Below are 16,733 nucleotides of genomic sequence, written 5' to 3' on the forward strand. Positions count from 1 at the left end.
ACCATACTCTCCCTCTGCTTTCAAGAAAGTTAATTAATAAATAGTAATGATAATAAATAAGGAGATAAAAAGAAAAAAAAAAATAATAAACAAAATGCATTAAAAGAAAAGAAATAAACATGAAAAAAATTAAAAGAAAAGAACTAAAAATAAAACTTTCATCATCATCAAATTCCTGCCATGTACCCTCAAGGGGTGTACAGGATATGATAGTACTACATGAAAAACATTACATTATTACTTACTTCCTATCTACAATTTTCCTCCGAATCAGTCTGTAACTTGTCAAGACTCCAACATTATCAGATCTTATATTTCTATCGTCTAAGGCACTTTGTACCGTATCAATCCACCTATATCTTGGTCTTCCTCTGGGTCATTTTGCTGTAAACCTGGCAGAGAACACATGTTTTGCTAATCTTTCTTTGCCCATTCTGTTTAAGTGACCATTGTTAAACTGTGAATAAAATTCTTTTGTATATATATTTTTTTTTTCATTAACATTTAACATAATATACCATATACCAAGCAAGACTTGTGTTAATATTATTTAATGTAAACAACTTATTTTACAATTTAATATTCATATAACTACCTTAATTTTGTCTAATATTTAATTATTTAATCAAAGATATATGTATTAATAATGAAAAGACTGTATTAAATATTATTAAGCTATTTTAATTATTATTATGTTAATATTATAAGAACTTGTATTTGATAATTTAACTGTGCATTAATTGAAATGTAAATATGCTTTATTTATTCCTATTTTGTAGAAGTTTAGCATTATGCAATACCTCAATTTTATTATATTTTGTTTGGTTGTCATGGAGACGTATGTAAGTGAGCAAGCACGTTTTGGAACACCACATGAGGAGAAAGTTTATTGGAAAGAGTTTTAGTTAAAGAAATCACGAGAACAATTTAGGCGGGAAGAACGCATATATAAAAAGGAAGAATGCTGAAAATATAGAGGAGAGATTAGATGAATTAAGAGAGAGAGAGAAAGGAGAGGATTGGCATTAGGTTGGAATCTAAGCATTCGGGAATCACAGTGCGATAATAGCGAGTCGGCAAGTCACTCAAGCAGCTAATAAAGTCTACTAGTCGAGAAGCAGTTAACTAATAAGTTGAAGAATAACAATTATAGCTACGGAAAACAGCTGAGAGACTATTAATTAGACTAGCAATACTTGAATTGAGATATAATTTCAGGGCCGACCTGTCAAGGACACACAACTTGTCAAGGACACACGAATCTTGAAATAAAGCATCGAGTGACTAGGGAATAGTAGAGGCTGTAAAATTGAAGTCTACTGTTAGCTGTGTTAACTCCTTTTACAACACTCTTTCCTCCATTCTTAAGCTTCTTCAACAACCTCCAGAATATTTTGCCACCTTCTTGATATTTATTTTCTATATTCTTGCCAAAGTCCTCCCATGACTTTTGTTTAGCTAGTTTTACACAGTGTTTAGCTTTCTTACATTTGTCTCTGTATTCTCTAAGAGCACAAGCTAACTTATTTGCCAGGAACTTTTGATATGCTTTCTTCTTTTCCTTCACTGTATCTTTAACTTCCTATGTCCACCATGGAGTTCTAATTTTTCTATCCTTCAACACATGCCTCTCTAGCTGAATCAATCAAGGCTTGCCACTGAATCTCCAAAGTTTGATTCTGTTCTCAAACTCTTTCATTTTTTCTTCAATAATCTTTGTGTATTTTAATCTACAGTTCACATCTGAGAGCTGCTCAACTTTTATTCGCTTTAAAACTTTCTTACATGTTATTCTTTTCAATATGAAATTCAATTTTATCCTGCTCAAGACTAAATAGTGATCACTTCCAAGTTCAAATCCTCTGTACACTCTGGTGTCCTGCACTAGGGAGAAAGCATCACTATCAACAATAACATAGTCAATGAGACTTTTCTTATTCCTTGCCTCTTCTCTCCATGTGAATTTGTGCACATTTTTATGTTGGAACAAGATGTTAGTAATAACCAGTCCATGTCCTGAGTAGAAATCCAACAAGTATTTGCCATTATTATTAGCCTTCCTCTTTTCTGCAAATTTTTCCAAAATATTTTTGTGTCTGACAATCATTTCCTATTCTGCTATTTAGATCCCCAACAAGGGCAACTTTTCCTTTTTCATTGTGTCAGTTGCTTTTTCTAAAGCCTCAAAAAATTCCTCTACTTTTACCTTAGTAGAACCTTCTGTGAGACCATAGGCACAAATAAGTCTCATTGTCCATTTTCCCATTCTGATATTTGCCCACATCACTCTACTTGAGACTGCCTGCCATTCAAGAAGATTAGCCTTGTATTTAGTGTTGAATACCATGGCTATTTCTTCTTTTCCTCAATTATTATTGCCTGAATATAACATTTTGTATTTATGGCTCAGAAAGATCTCACCAGTTTTTGTCTTTTTTGTTTCAGTCACCCCTATTATGTTGATCTGGTACTTATCTAATTCCTCAGCTGGCTCCATTTCTTTGCCAATCAGGCTTCTTATGTTGATAGTACCGATCTTTAACTCTGGTGATGTTGAGTTGGGGGTGTGTTTTCAGATTTGTTCCAGTAGCTGACTTTTCGCTGTTCACCCTGGTTCCCTGGCGAAAACAATGGGGACCTTGTTTAACCGGGCGACGCCCCAGCCGGCATGAAATTTTGTCATGTTTTACCATCAGAATAAAACTTTAATAAATTAAAATGGCATTAGTGTCAATTTTATTGTTCGTGAATTTCCTGGAAGAAAGAATTACCTAACTTTTACATTTACTATTTTGGAATGATGCTACAAGTTCAAAAGGTAAAAAAAAAAAAAAAAAAAGAGGACTACTTTAATTTGAAAGTTTTTGATTAAAGACAAACTCCATGTTGTATTTAGGGAAATATAGAGAAAGAAGATTCTGTATATGTAATATACTGAACTGTGATCTTTTGTTGCAACAAAGAGAAGTTAAATTTCAACTTTCAAAAAAAAAGTGATTGTGAATAATCTTATTGTTTCCTTGAATATAATATATCTTGTCATATTATTCATCTTTAAAAGCATTTGATGGACATTTTCTAATTCGTTGGAAGTGAGTTGAAAGAGGCTTCATTCATCTCAAAATTGTTTGGATGGTTTTATTAAGTTTGATAATGAGAGCACAGGTGATATCTGTTAATTTCATTAATATGTTTGCTATATATTGTAGCATTTAAAACTTTTCAGCAATTCAGAATTTCCAATATGACAATTAATTTTTAAGTAATACAGACCTACATCTGTATTACTTATAAATTATTTAATATTGCTCTTGCAGCTTGAATTATATCGGCCAAACTTCAGGGAGCCTTGAAATTAGGCAAAAAGAACGCATAGGTGACGTCAATAATAACAGAGAAGAAAAATCGGGGTTAGCTTTTCATTTCTCAATAACGAACCATACCATAGAGTGGGAAACAAGCACAAATCCTTACATGGAGGAGGACTTCTGCTCGCAAATTTTTAAGGAGGCCACAACAGTTGCCCGCTGTATACAAAACCTTAACAGGAACCAAGGACTAATCTTGCCCATGATCTGGAAGACCCTTATTAGATCCCTTAACTCGCCAGAACGGAATTATAGTGCCAACTATAGAACGTTCCTAAATAACAACAAGTGATATCATGCACGTTCTATGCATGTATTGTACGCGCTATGTTCTTTGTTTAATATAATTGGAATCAGTTGATTATAGTTTGTAACATTTTTTTACTTTTTAGTGCCTTACGTCAGTTATGTACCCTGAAGATGCCAACAGCCTTAGTTGGTGAAACTAGTTGGTATAACATAGTTGTTTATTATATGCACTTGATCAATATAATCCCATTAAAAGTCATTCCAGAACTATATCTGCTAGCCTGGTTAGCGAAGCTAATAGCTCTTCTACTTTTCAGCATCTATAGGCATTTAAATCTCATTGCAGCATTTATTTATGAGAATTTCTTTAAATGATAGATGAACTCCATTTTCTAATGTAAGATCACTGTTACTTACAATTATAATAACGGAATTAACTCACGTAAAATATTCTTTATTAGTCGAATTTTCGCCTTAGTATCACAGTCATCATCAATACAAAGGCTAATTAAACAGTAACTGACATATTCACAAGGTGCCACCTAAGTAGCTAATGTAAGATAACCATTAAATTTCCTAAACTTATTAAAAACAAAAAATACACTATATGTGCATACAATTACAAAAGTTAGGAAAGATCGGCTGATTTATAGAGTGCTATCTCCCACAAAGGGGAGATAGTACTCTACAAAGAAATTTATAAATTTCTTTGTAAAGCCATTCCATGAGGAACCGACCTTTGTGAATGACTTTTGTTTTGTTCCATAAATTTAGGAAATTTAGTGACCTTTTTTAGTTATCTTACATTAGCTACTTATATGGTGCCTTGTGAATATGTCAGTTATTGTTTAATTAGCCTTTGTACTTGTACTGATGATGTCTGTGATACTGAGGTGAAAATTCTACTAATAAAGAATATTTTACATGAGTTAATTCCATTATTATAATTGTAAATAATATGTCTACTCACGGTATTTCCTTACTGAAAAAGTTCCAAGTTTTTCAGCAGCAGAATTCCCAGGTTATCTAATTATTAATCCATCCATAGTAAAAATGCATTATTTTTGTAAAAGGAATTGTCTTTAAACAAAAAAAAAAAAAAAGTGCTTTTGCCTTTATTATAAATAAAAACATGATATTGATTATAGTATAATGCAGTTTAAAGTAACTTAATAATTCTGAGTGTTTGTAGATTTGTACATAAACTTCATAGCTTCAATGCATTTATCCTTATGATAAATTAATATATAATCACACTAGTCTGGATCAGTTGTTATATCTAAGTTTGCATTCTGTTTATTCATATACAAATGTAAATAATGAAATAATATGTAATAAGTGCTGTATTTTTTATGCCACCTCATTAAGTGTTGTCCATATTCAATTTAAATATTTAAATTGACTTAAAATAAGACATGTTTTGATTATTGTTTGAAAATTAAACTTTTGTTTTAATAAAAAGTTTAATTATGTTAAAACTGTATATTTCATGATATCCTTGTTTGTTTCTTTTTTTTTTTTTTTTTTTTGGTATTATCTTAAAATCTGAAAGTAACTTTCACTTATTTAAAAATTATGTTTATGCTGTATTTTAAATCAAATAAATGTATCCTATCAAAGTTGTTCTCATATAACTGTATTTACCATTCATAGAAGTGTGCAGCTTGATGTGGAAAATAGCAGATAGTGTTGTGTTTCTAAAAAGGCATATTGCAGAAGCAGTTCATCTATGGAATACTAGGTAGGTATTTCAGGAAGGTTTCATCTGCATTCATAAAAGGAATTCTTGAGAAGGCCTCATCATCAGTTTTCTGATATATACCTTAAGGGCTATGCAGGATATTGTTAATACCACACAACTAAGTTTACATTATCCTATTACCAATTTTTCTTCAAATTAGTCTGTCAGCACACTCCAATATTGTCATATCTTATATTTCTGTCTTCTGAGGACCTTCTGATTTCATTAATCTACCTACCTACCCACCTAGATCTTGGTCTTCCTCTGGTTTTTTCCTGCCATCTTGACATCAAATACTTGTTTCTAACCTTTCCTCTCCCATTCTGCTTAAGTGACTATAACATCATACAATTAGCTCACACATTCATAAATGCTAATGACAAGTTCCATCCTAATATCTTCATTTCCTTTAGTATTACACAGTGATCTGCATCCATTTCAGTAAAATTATGGAGACTACAACCATGTTAGGAATAATTACTTTAATTTCCCAACTTTTCAACCTTCATATTAAGGTCATCATCAGGAATATACACATATATACAAAGACAAGCTATATTACATTTCAGACAGTATGCCAAAGTGAAAACGATTTGATCAACCATTATTCTACTGGCCTGACCTCTAGTGAAAAAAAAAAAACTACATCAAAGCTATATTCTGTTTATAACATCATCAGAAGAGAAATTCATATAGCTAGTTTTAATACAACAAAAGTGGTGGTGTAATCCATAATTTAATGCTTAGACCCGGGGTCGGCAACCTTTTGAGTCGGAAGAGTCAAAAATTACAATTTACAAAATTTCAAAGTTTTTAAAGAGCCACAAGATCTTATTGTCTTCAAGGCATTTTTGCACGGCATTCGCTATATCTTCCCCTCTAGTTTGTCCCGAGAGCGGTAGCAATCCTAGAAGTTCTTCTTTTGGACCTTGGGAAGACATATACCTGACAAAAAGGGCAACTTGTGCCGTGTCTTTTATGTCGCAAGACTCATCTATAGCAAGTGATAAGGCAGAAGAAAGTTGAATATCTTCCACCTGCAAATATGTTACATTTGAAGACATTTTAGCTATTCTATCTTGTACTGTTTTAGCGGATACGAGAAGCTGGGCATAATGAAATATAATTTATCAAAAAACATTTTACAACGATATTTCCCAATTAAAAATACCTACCTAAATAAAATAAATAATTCTCTAATAATTTAATTATTAAAATAAATAATTTAGACATGAAACACTGTTTATCTTACTCTCTCACGTACTGATTGAATATAAGTACATAGTTTCGTCGCATCTATGGTCACCTCCCGTGTGCGGTGATCGCCGACTGGCACGAACAGACTTGTCAGAACGTGTTTATCACGGCGCGGTCTGCACATTTTAGTTTTTTTTTTTAATTTTGGCAAATATTAGATACTTAGTTTACGAGTAAAGGTATTATGCCCAGCTATGCCGAAATCAATGAAAATTGCCAAACATATAAACTTCCGAGAGTTTCCGACGGACTGACGACAGTGACGATGCGTGTCACGGGGGAGGGGTGCGGTGAAAAGCAAGTACAAGTGGCTGAGAGATAGAATCGGTGCCTAATCCTTGTTAATCGATTCAGAACGATTTTTAAAATTTTTTTTTTTTTGATAAAATAAATAATATTTGCGTATGGAACTGAAGAGCCGCAGCTTCACATCCAAAGAGCCGCAGGTTGCCGACCCCTGGCTTAGACCAAAAGATTATGTGGTTAAATTTGTGCCATCCTGAGGATATTTTGACTACCATTATTGTTAAGATTAGAGTGGTTGATAAGAATTTCACAGGACTCCTGTGTAATCCTATGTAGAGTAGATAGAATTGACTCTATTTTCTACGTAGAATAGAGTATATGTAGTTCTACATAGAATTGAAGGAAAGGCACCTGTTGGCACAGCTGACTGGAAAGGCACAGTCTATAACTGATTATTTCATTCACTAATATTTCTTCAAAGTAATTAATCCCAATATCCAAAATATCATCACATTCGGTTTCTTTATTATCTTTTATCCCTTTTACGACACTCTTCTCCATTTCGGCTTCTTCAATAGCTTCCAGAATATTTTGCCATCTTCACCAACTTACTTGCTAGGTACTCATATGTTTGTTCTTTTTCAGACCCATGTCTTTAATGTTTTGTGTCTACCATGGAGTTCTGATTTTGCAATCTTGCAAATGACTTCAACTAGATGACTCTATAGTTAAATTATTCAATGTTTTCTTCAGAGTTTGCCATTGAAACTCAAGATTTCTTTCTTGTTTTTAAAAGCTTTCATTTTTGCTTGAATAATATTTGTATGGTAAACTCTACAGTTCACCTCTAAAAGCTGCTCAACTTTAATTCTTTTTATTATTATTATTATTATATGGGCACCTCCATGGAGTCCAAAGACTCATTGTGAGAGACCCAATCTATCCACACAATCTATCATATCTCTCCTTGAACCCATTAACAAAGCACTCACAACCTACTCTGGCAACCCATTCCACTCGTTCACAACACTCCAAGCAAAAATTCTAGTCCTCTCTCCCCTACTAACTACACCTTTATTCAACTTCCAGGGATGATCCCTTGTTCTGACTCCAGCCAAGTGCTGAAACATTTCCTCTGCATTAATCCTATAAATCCCTTTCATCATCATCATCAAATTCCTGCCATGTACCTTCAAGGGGTGTACAGGATATGACAGTACTACATGAAAAAATTACATCATTACTAACTTCCTATCTACAATTTTCCTCCAAATCAGTCTGTTACTTGTCAAGACTCCAACATTATCAGATCTTATATTTCTATCGTCTAAGGCACTTTGTACCGTATCAATCCACCTATATCTTGGTCTTCCTCTGGGTCGTTTTCCTGCCAGCCTGGCAGAGAACACTTGTTTCGCTAATCTTTCCTCTCCCATTCTATTTAAGTGACCATACCACCTGAGATTAGCTCTGCTAATGCATTCCTGGATGCTGACAATGTCAAGTTCTTTCCTAATATCCTCATTTTTAATATGATATTGCCAATCTGTTCACGCCTCTAATCTTTCTCAGGACTCTCATATCTGCGGTCTCTAGTCTTTGGTCAAGTGTTTTACTTCTAACCCAGCTCTCAGATCCATAAGTTAAAACTGGTTTGAACACTGTCTTGTATACAGCTAATTTAGTGTAAAATAAAAAAAAAAAAAATAAAACCCTTTAAGCAACTTAAATGTTTCTATCATACCTCCTCTTTTTCTCTCCTATCAACCAACTTCTGCAGTTCACACACCCTCACTCTATCCTCACAAGGAACATTCCACAGGCCACTCACCATCTTTGTCACTCATCTCTGAATCCTCCCCACTGTTTCCTCATCCCCAAGAAATCCAGGTGACCAGACTTAAGTACAGTAATCCAGATGTGGACGTATCAGGGCCTTATAAAGAAGAATTACAACTTCCTTATCTCTACTTGTTAATGTGTTCTTCACTAGCCAAATAATCTTATTGGCTACCTTAGCAATATGTCCTCTAAACTTTAACTCTCTGTCTACCACCACTCCTAAATCTGTAGCTTCATCAATTTCCTAGCGTACAGTGCCATCAATGTGATATGCAGCTTGTAATCTGTTTATCCCAAAATGCATAACTTTACATTTCGTGACATTAAACTGACACCAATTAACTTTTGTCCATACTGACAGCCTATTTAAATCACCTTGCAAGCTCTCCACATTGCCTATTACATCTGCATGACTTTTCTTCCCACATATTCGTTCTTCCTCCTCATCACATGACCAAACCATCTCGACCTTGCCTCTTATATTTTCGCTCCTAAGTTCGTAACTTTCACTGTTCCCCTTCACATAGTCATTTCTCAGATAATCCTTTCTGGTCATACCGCACATCCACCTAAGCATTCTCATCTTCGCTACCTCCATCCTGCTGATGTTATTTTTCCTCAGGGCCACAGTTTCCATAGCATACATTATAGCTGATCTCACTACTGTCCTATAGATTTTGCCTTTTAGATTGATCGGCACTCTCATCACATAACACTCCAGCCATCTCTCTCTCTCTCTCCAGTTCCTCCATCCCACGTGTATCCTGCATCCCACTTCCTTCTCAGCCTCTCCATCCTCTTCCACTGTTGAACCTAAGTATCTAAAGTCCCTAACCTTCCTGATGATATTTCCTTTCAGCTCCAGATCTGTCTCCTGGCTACCATCCACTTTGCAACACATATATTCTGTCTTACTTCTGCTCAGTCTCATGCTTCTCTCTTCCAGTACTTTCCTCCATCTTTCCAGTTTAGCTGGCACTTTTTTTTTCTACCTCCACTGTTTAAATATGTTATTATCGTCAAGGAATATAATCACATCTTGCACATAAATTCTAAACTGATTATTGGTTGCTTCATTTAATAATTTTCAATCTAATTAGTCCAGATGTATGGATTAGCCCTTGTCTTCAGTTTTTGTGCACATTTTGGAAAATTTATGTATTACATTTGTTTATGTGTGTCTATATGTACACAGTTGTCCCATAACTTGGCTAGATGGATTTTACTAGAATTTGGAAATGTTACAAAAATTTGTTGTAAAAATTGTGTAATTTGTAAATATTGTCCAATATCTTTATTCTTGATAATGAATGCAGGTATTATGCAGGATTTAAATGTGCCTAATGAACAACATTTCTGGTTCGATATGACTATTTTTAGCAGAACAAAATTTGTAAATGCCCCAATGTCTGTGTGTTTCTGTGTGTGTGTATCTCGCCCACAAAAGCCTATAAACCTGCATACTGCATATATTAGTATCTTGGGTAAGATATGAATTAGATAATCTAGAAACCCTACTCTAGAGACCAGACTGAACATGAATTTTTTTAAGCCATTTCCAGTCCCCAGTAAGCAGGTGATGGTCTCACATTAGTGATGAAATTCTTTCCTATTCACATATGATATGAATCCACAGCTTATTGAATGAAGAGAAGTAGTGTCATTCACTCGGCTAACTAGTCTGGGTTAGCTGAGTTGTTATAATGAATAATGTCACTATAAAAATCTTATTACAAAATGTACTTAGTTTTTCATGTTCTCTTCAATCTATATCTTACTTATTATGTCATCTTTATCATTGGGAATCATCATTGAATTCCTGCCATGTACCCTCAAGGGGTGTACAGGATATGATAGTACTACATGAAAAAATTACATCATTACTAACTTCCTATCTACAATTTTCCTCCAAATCAGTCTGTTACTTGTCAAGACTCCAACATTATCAAATCTTATATTTCTATTGTCTAAGGCACTTTGTACCGTATCAATCCACCTATATCTTGGACTTCCTCTGGGTCATTTTCCTGCCAACCTGGCAGAGAACACTTGTTTTGCTAATCTTTCCTCTCCCATTCTATTTCAGTGACCATACTACCTGAGATTAGCTCTGCTAACGCATTCCTGGATGCTGACAATGTCAAGTTCTTGCCTGATATCCTCGATTTTAATATGATATTGGCATTGATGCCATCTGTTCATTCCTCTAATCTTTCTCAGGACTCTCATATCTGTGGTCTCTAATCTTTGGTCAAGTGTTTTGCTTCTGGGCCAGCTCTCAGATCCATAAGTTAAAGGTGGTTTGAACACTGTCTTGTATACAGCTAATTTAGTGTTCCGACTCATTTCTCTCTTATTCTATATGAATTTATTCAATTGACTTCCTACCAAACCAGCTTTGTTGATCTGTTGTCTATTTCTATATTTAATTTACCATCTTCACTAAAAATCGTGCCTAAGTAGCTGCAATGTTATATTTGTTCCGTTGACAACGCAGTTGACATTTTCAACGATTCTGCCTATTTTCATTCTCTTTGTCTTTTTATTGCTGACCTTCATACCATATCTATTACAACAGTTATTCACTTTAGTCAGGGAATCTTGCACACTTGCAGTGGATTTATTTAGAAGTATAACATCATCTGCATAAAGCAAAGAGTTAATGTCAGTTAACATCGGAGATGTTAACTGACATTAACACCTCCAATTTTCTTATCATGTTTAATACCACTTTCCTTCATTATGTGATCCATATTGATAATGAATAACAGAGGGGATAATGTACATCCTTGTCTCACACCAGATTTAACATTAAACCATCTTCCTGTACTTCCTTCAATTCTAACAGCTGACTTACAACTCAAATAAAGACTAAGTATTGCTTGATATAATGTCCCATTGACACCATATAACTGCAGCGTATTGAATAGCTTCTCCATTGGCACCTTGTCATATGCATTTTCCATATCAACAAAACTTAAATACAGATCTTTGTCATATTCCCATGATTTCTCAACTATTTGTTGTAAAGTGAAGATCTGATCGTGACAACCTCTTTTTGGCCAGAATCTAGCTTGTTGTTCACCCAAGCTTTGCTTCCACAATTCTTCTCAACAGTTTCTCAAGTATACTTGCATAAATTTTACCAGGGACACTCAGTAGGGAAATACCTCTGAAATTCTCACAATTAGTTTTATTTCCCTTTTTATATGTGGATACTATGAGAGCTCTATCTGGATTTCGTCCCTCTGTCCAGGCTTTCTGAACTATGCAGTGCAGCCTCTGTAAGACACTTATAACCACCATACTTCAGCATTTCTGGTCGAACATCATCTACTCCTGCTGCTTTTCCACATTTCAAGCATTTCATGACTTTTTTCTACTTCAAGTATGGATATGTATTCCTGACTGCATGCCTGTTGATTGTTTATTACCACTGTGCTATCACTGCTTGTTTCATTTAGCAATTTTTCAAAATAATTACTCCATACTTCAAGGATAGCTTTTTCTCCCATTTTCATGTCACGCTTATCAACTCTAACTCCTTTTACAGTACTCTTTCCTTCATTTCTAAGCTTCTTCAACAACCTCCAGAATATTTTGCCACCTTCTTGATATTTATTTTCTATGTTCCTCCCATGACTTTTGTTCAGTGTTTAGCTTTCTTACATTTGTCTCGGTATTCTCTAAGAGCACAAGCTGACTTATTTGCCAAGAACTTTTGATATGCTTTCTTCTTTTCTTTCACTGCCTCTTTACTTCCTGTGTCCACAATGGAATTCTGATTTTTCTATCCTTGCAGACAACCTCACCTTTTTCTGTTTCCTGTTCTCAAACTCTTTCATTCTTTCTTCAATAATCTTTGTGTATTTTAGTCTACAGTTCACATCTGAGTGCTGCTCAACTTTTATTTGCTTTAAAACTTTCTTACATGTTATTCTTTTCAATATGAAATTCAATTTTATCCTGCTCAAGACTAAATAATGATCGCTTCCAATTTCAAATCCTCTATCCTTCACCAGGGAGAAAACATCACTATCAACAATAACATAGTCAATGAGACTATTCTTATTCCTTGCCTCTTCTCTTCATGTAAATTTGTGCACATTTTTATGTTGGAACATGGTGTTAGCAATAATCAGTCCATGTCCTGAGCAGAAATCCAACAGATATTTGCTGTTATTATTAGCTTTGCTCTTTTCTCCAAATTTTTCCAAAATATTTTTGTATGTCTGACAATCATTTCCTACTCTACTATTTAGATCCCCAACAAGGACCAACTTTTCCTTTTTCATTGTGTCAGTTGCTTTCTCTAAAGCCTCAAAAAATTCATCCACTTCTACCTTAGTCGAACCTTCTGTGGGACCATAAGCACAAATAAGTCTCGTCGTCCAGTTCCCTATTCAGATATTTGCCCACATCACTCTACTTGAGACTGCCTGCCATTCAAGATTAGCCTCATATTTTGTGTTGAATACTATGGCTACTCCTTCTTTTTCTTGATTGTCATTACCTGAATATAACATTTTGTATTTATTGCTTAGAAAGATCTCACCATTTTTTGTCTTTTTTGTTTCAGTCACCCCTATTATGTCGATCTGGTACTTATCTAATTCCTCAGCTAACGTCAGTTCTTTGCTGTTCAGGCTTCTTATTTTGATAGTACTAGATCTTTAATTCTGGTGATGTTGAGTTGGGATGTGTTTTTCAGATTTGTTCCAGTAGCTGACTTTTCGCTGTTCGCCTGGTTCCCTGGTGAAAACAGCAGGGGCTTGTTTAACCGGGCGACGTCCCAGCTGGCATATAATTTTGTCATGCTGTACTATCATTTTGTATTTTGGTTTAAGCCAATAAGAATACAATTTGGTTGGCCCAATCCCAAATTGCCAGCCCATCCTCAGTCGTTCAGTATCCAGGTAGATACTCAACAGAGTGCACCACGAGAAAGTGAGGATTAGATGTTAGGTCAGAAGCCCTGTTCGGTTCTCTGCATTCCTTTGAAGGCTATGTGGAGGTGTCCTCTTAGTTATACAGCTTTGACCCTTAAGCATCCCTCATTGGGAATTCCTTTTTAACTCTTTTCTACATTTATAAGTACTTTATTACTTTTATCCTTTTGTGATATTCGCCTTTTATATTCTTCTCAGTGTCTTTGCTCAACTTTTTGTGTAGCTACTTTTTAGTCTTATTTGGACCTAGCTTCCTCACATTTACTATATATTATTTATGGACACAAAAATTTACTTATTCCGGAAATTTCTACAGATTTCTTCTTTTCCTGACTACTTTATGTTCCTGGATTAACCTTATTCTTGTACACAGCAGCATCGTCTACACTTCCCCTGATTGACTCCAAAATTTTTTTTAGATTTTACCACTTTCTGAGCAACTTCTTTTTTTCTCCTCCAAAATGATATTTATACATGAAATTAGCTGGATTCACATTTATCAATTGATGATTGATAGTTTTAATATTCCATTCCATCCTCGTTTATTTACTATTCAGATGAATATCTGCTAGAAGGTTGCATCATGTGAAGTTAAGAATGGGATGCAGGATCGAAGCAAAATTCAGATTGTCACATTTCATATAAAGTTTGGAAAGTGCCATTTGGCTGTGACCTGTAAGAAGATCCATTCGATTCTGAAGTTCACGATTAAAGCTCCTGAGTTAAAAAAGAAAAGTATAGGGTTTTTTTTTGTTTTGTTTTTTTGTTGTTGTTAAAATTTTCTTTTTTGATATTTTACTTTTGCATGCAAAGTACCAAAGTTTGAAAGGTATGCATAAGTCTCTAGTAGGGAGTTTTTTTCAGTTCGTTATAAATTAAACTCTTGTGTAATCCTTTATCCAAGTGTAAGCAAACAAAGTTTGTGCAAGAAGTATCTTCACAACTAGGCTTATACATAGAGACTGAACTTCACATCAGTTGTAATGTATTCCATAATGAAATATATGGAATACATTACAACTAACCTTTATTGAAATCTCATCAGCTGGAGCCAGACAGATGTACAGAGGTTGAATATCAACCTTGCTTGATATTCAACTTCTGTACAAGGTTGAATTAATTCAGAAGTCACCCTCTATATACAAATAACCTAGTCATGGGGATACTTCACGTGCAAACCTTGAGCTTACACTTGGATAAAGAAATTATTATTATTATTATTATTGTTCTGGGCAACTCCAAGGAGTCAACAGACTCATCGAGGGAGGCCCTAACATCATGTCAAGAACAACTATTCAACATTCACACAGACACAGTATCTATCATACCTTGCCTTGAATTCATTCACGGTCGTAGCACCCACAACAGACTCCAGAAGCTTATTCCACTCATTCGCTACTCTCCAAGTAAAAAACCTAGCTCTAACACCCTTGTCAACCACGCTCTTGCCCATTTCCATTCATGGCCCCCTATTCCTCCCACCACCAGTCATATTTTCAAAAATATCTTCTGGATCAATCTTATAGAAACCCTTCAGTAATTTGAATGTCTCAATCATATCACCCCTCCTTCGCCTATCAACCAATTTCTGTAACCCACAAATCTTCAACCTATTCTCATAAGGTTCATTCCACAGACCTGCTATCATCTTGGTCACTCGTCTCTGGATCCTCTCCACTTCCTCCCCATCACGAAGAAACCCTGGTGTCCATAACTGGGCACAGTAGTCCAGATGGGGTCTTATCAAGGCTCGATACAGAGGAACAACAACAACTTGTTTGTCTCTGCATGTTAAAGTTTTTTTCAGAAGCCAAGTGATTTGGTGAGCTGTTTTAGTCACTTTTGCAGTGTGCCCCCTAAACTTCAATTCCCTATCCACCAACACCCCCAAATCCCTGGTCTCATCAATCTCCTGGAGTACGGTTCCACCAATGCGATATACTGCTGCTATTCTTTTCACCCCAAAGTGCATAACTTTACACTTTGGCACATTAAATTGACATCCATTTTTCCTAGCCCAGTCCTCCAAACTATCCAAATCATCCTGTAAAATTTTGACATCCTGTGCACTCATAATTGCTCTACCCAACTTTACATCATCAGCAAACAAGTGAACACTTCCTCTCAAATCCTTTCCTATATTATTGATGAACAAATTGAAAAGCAGTGGTCCAAGAACAGAGCCCTGTGGTACTCCACTAGTCACAAGCCGTCTTTTAGACTCCACTCCTGAATAAACCACTCTCTGGTATCTCTCCTTCAACCACCCTCCTATCCATCTCACCAACCCTATATCTATCCCCATCTGCTCCAGTTTACTGATTAGGGTTCCATGTGGTATCCTGTCAAAAGCCTTGGCAAGGTCCAGTAGTATTACTGTAAACCCATTACCCTTATGCAGTTCAGCCGTCACTGTGTTATAAAACATGTGCAAGTTACAGAGGCATGATCTACCCTTCACAAAACCATGTTGTCCCCCATACAATATCCCATTTTCATCTATCCAATCCTGTATTCTTTTCTTGACTAATTTCTCTAAGACCTTGACAATGATTCCTGATATGCTAATCGGTCGGTAATTTACAACAGCAGTCTTGGAACCACCTTTATGCAGTGGAACTATTTTCCCCTCTTTCCACCCCCTCGGGACTAACCCAGACTCGAGACTCAGATTAAACAAAATGGTCAAGGGTACCGACAATTCTTTAGCTGCTTCTCGTACAACACGTGCTGGTATACCATCCAATCCCACAGATGTATTGACATTGAGGTTATGCAATAGACTACTCACCTCCACTTCATTCACCACGATTCCCGTATAATCTACTGGTACATTCGTTTCTGCAATGTCACCACCTGGATGATATATTCTTGCAAAGTGCTCACTCAGTAACTCAACTATATCAACTGATTCAGTTATCTCCCTACCATCGGCATTCTTTAAAATCATTCTGCCATGTACATTTTTCCTTTTACTTGCTACATATCTAAAAAACTGTTTAGGATTCTCTTTAGCCTGCATGGCCAATGTTCTTTCGTAATCCTTTTTTGCTTTTCTTACCACACTCGTTACCCTTCTGG

General features: G+C 35.3%; 1 protein-coding gene across 1 annotated transcript in view; it reads left to right on the forward strand.

Moving 5' to 3' along the window:
- The window catches only part of fab1 (1-phosphatidylinositol 3-phosphate 5-kinase fab1), a 757,444-nt gene that overhangs the window by 435,890 nt on the left and 304,821 nt on the right, over positions 1 to 16,733 (forward strand). The window contains exon 28 of the mRNA XM_090401892.1: positions 5,271 to 5,358. Within this exon, the coding sequence (XP_090258018.1) occupies positions 5,271 to 5,358 (88 nt within the window). The remainder of the gene's footprint in view (positions 1 to 5,270; positions 5,359 to 16,733) is intronic.

This window comes from Typopeltis vanoorti, chromosome 12, assembly GCF_054136105.1.
Source record: "Typopeltis vanoorti isolate ZY-2024b chromosome 12, IOZ_Tvanoo_1.0, whole genome shotgun sequence".
Classification (NCBI taxonomy): Eukaryota; Metazoa; Arthropoda; class Arachnida; order Uropygi; family Thelyphonidae; genus Typopeltis; species Typopeltis vanoorti.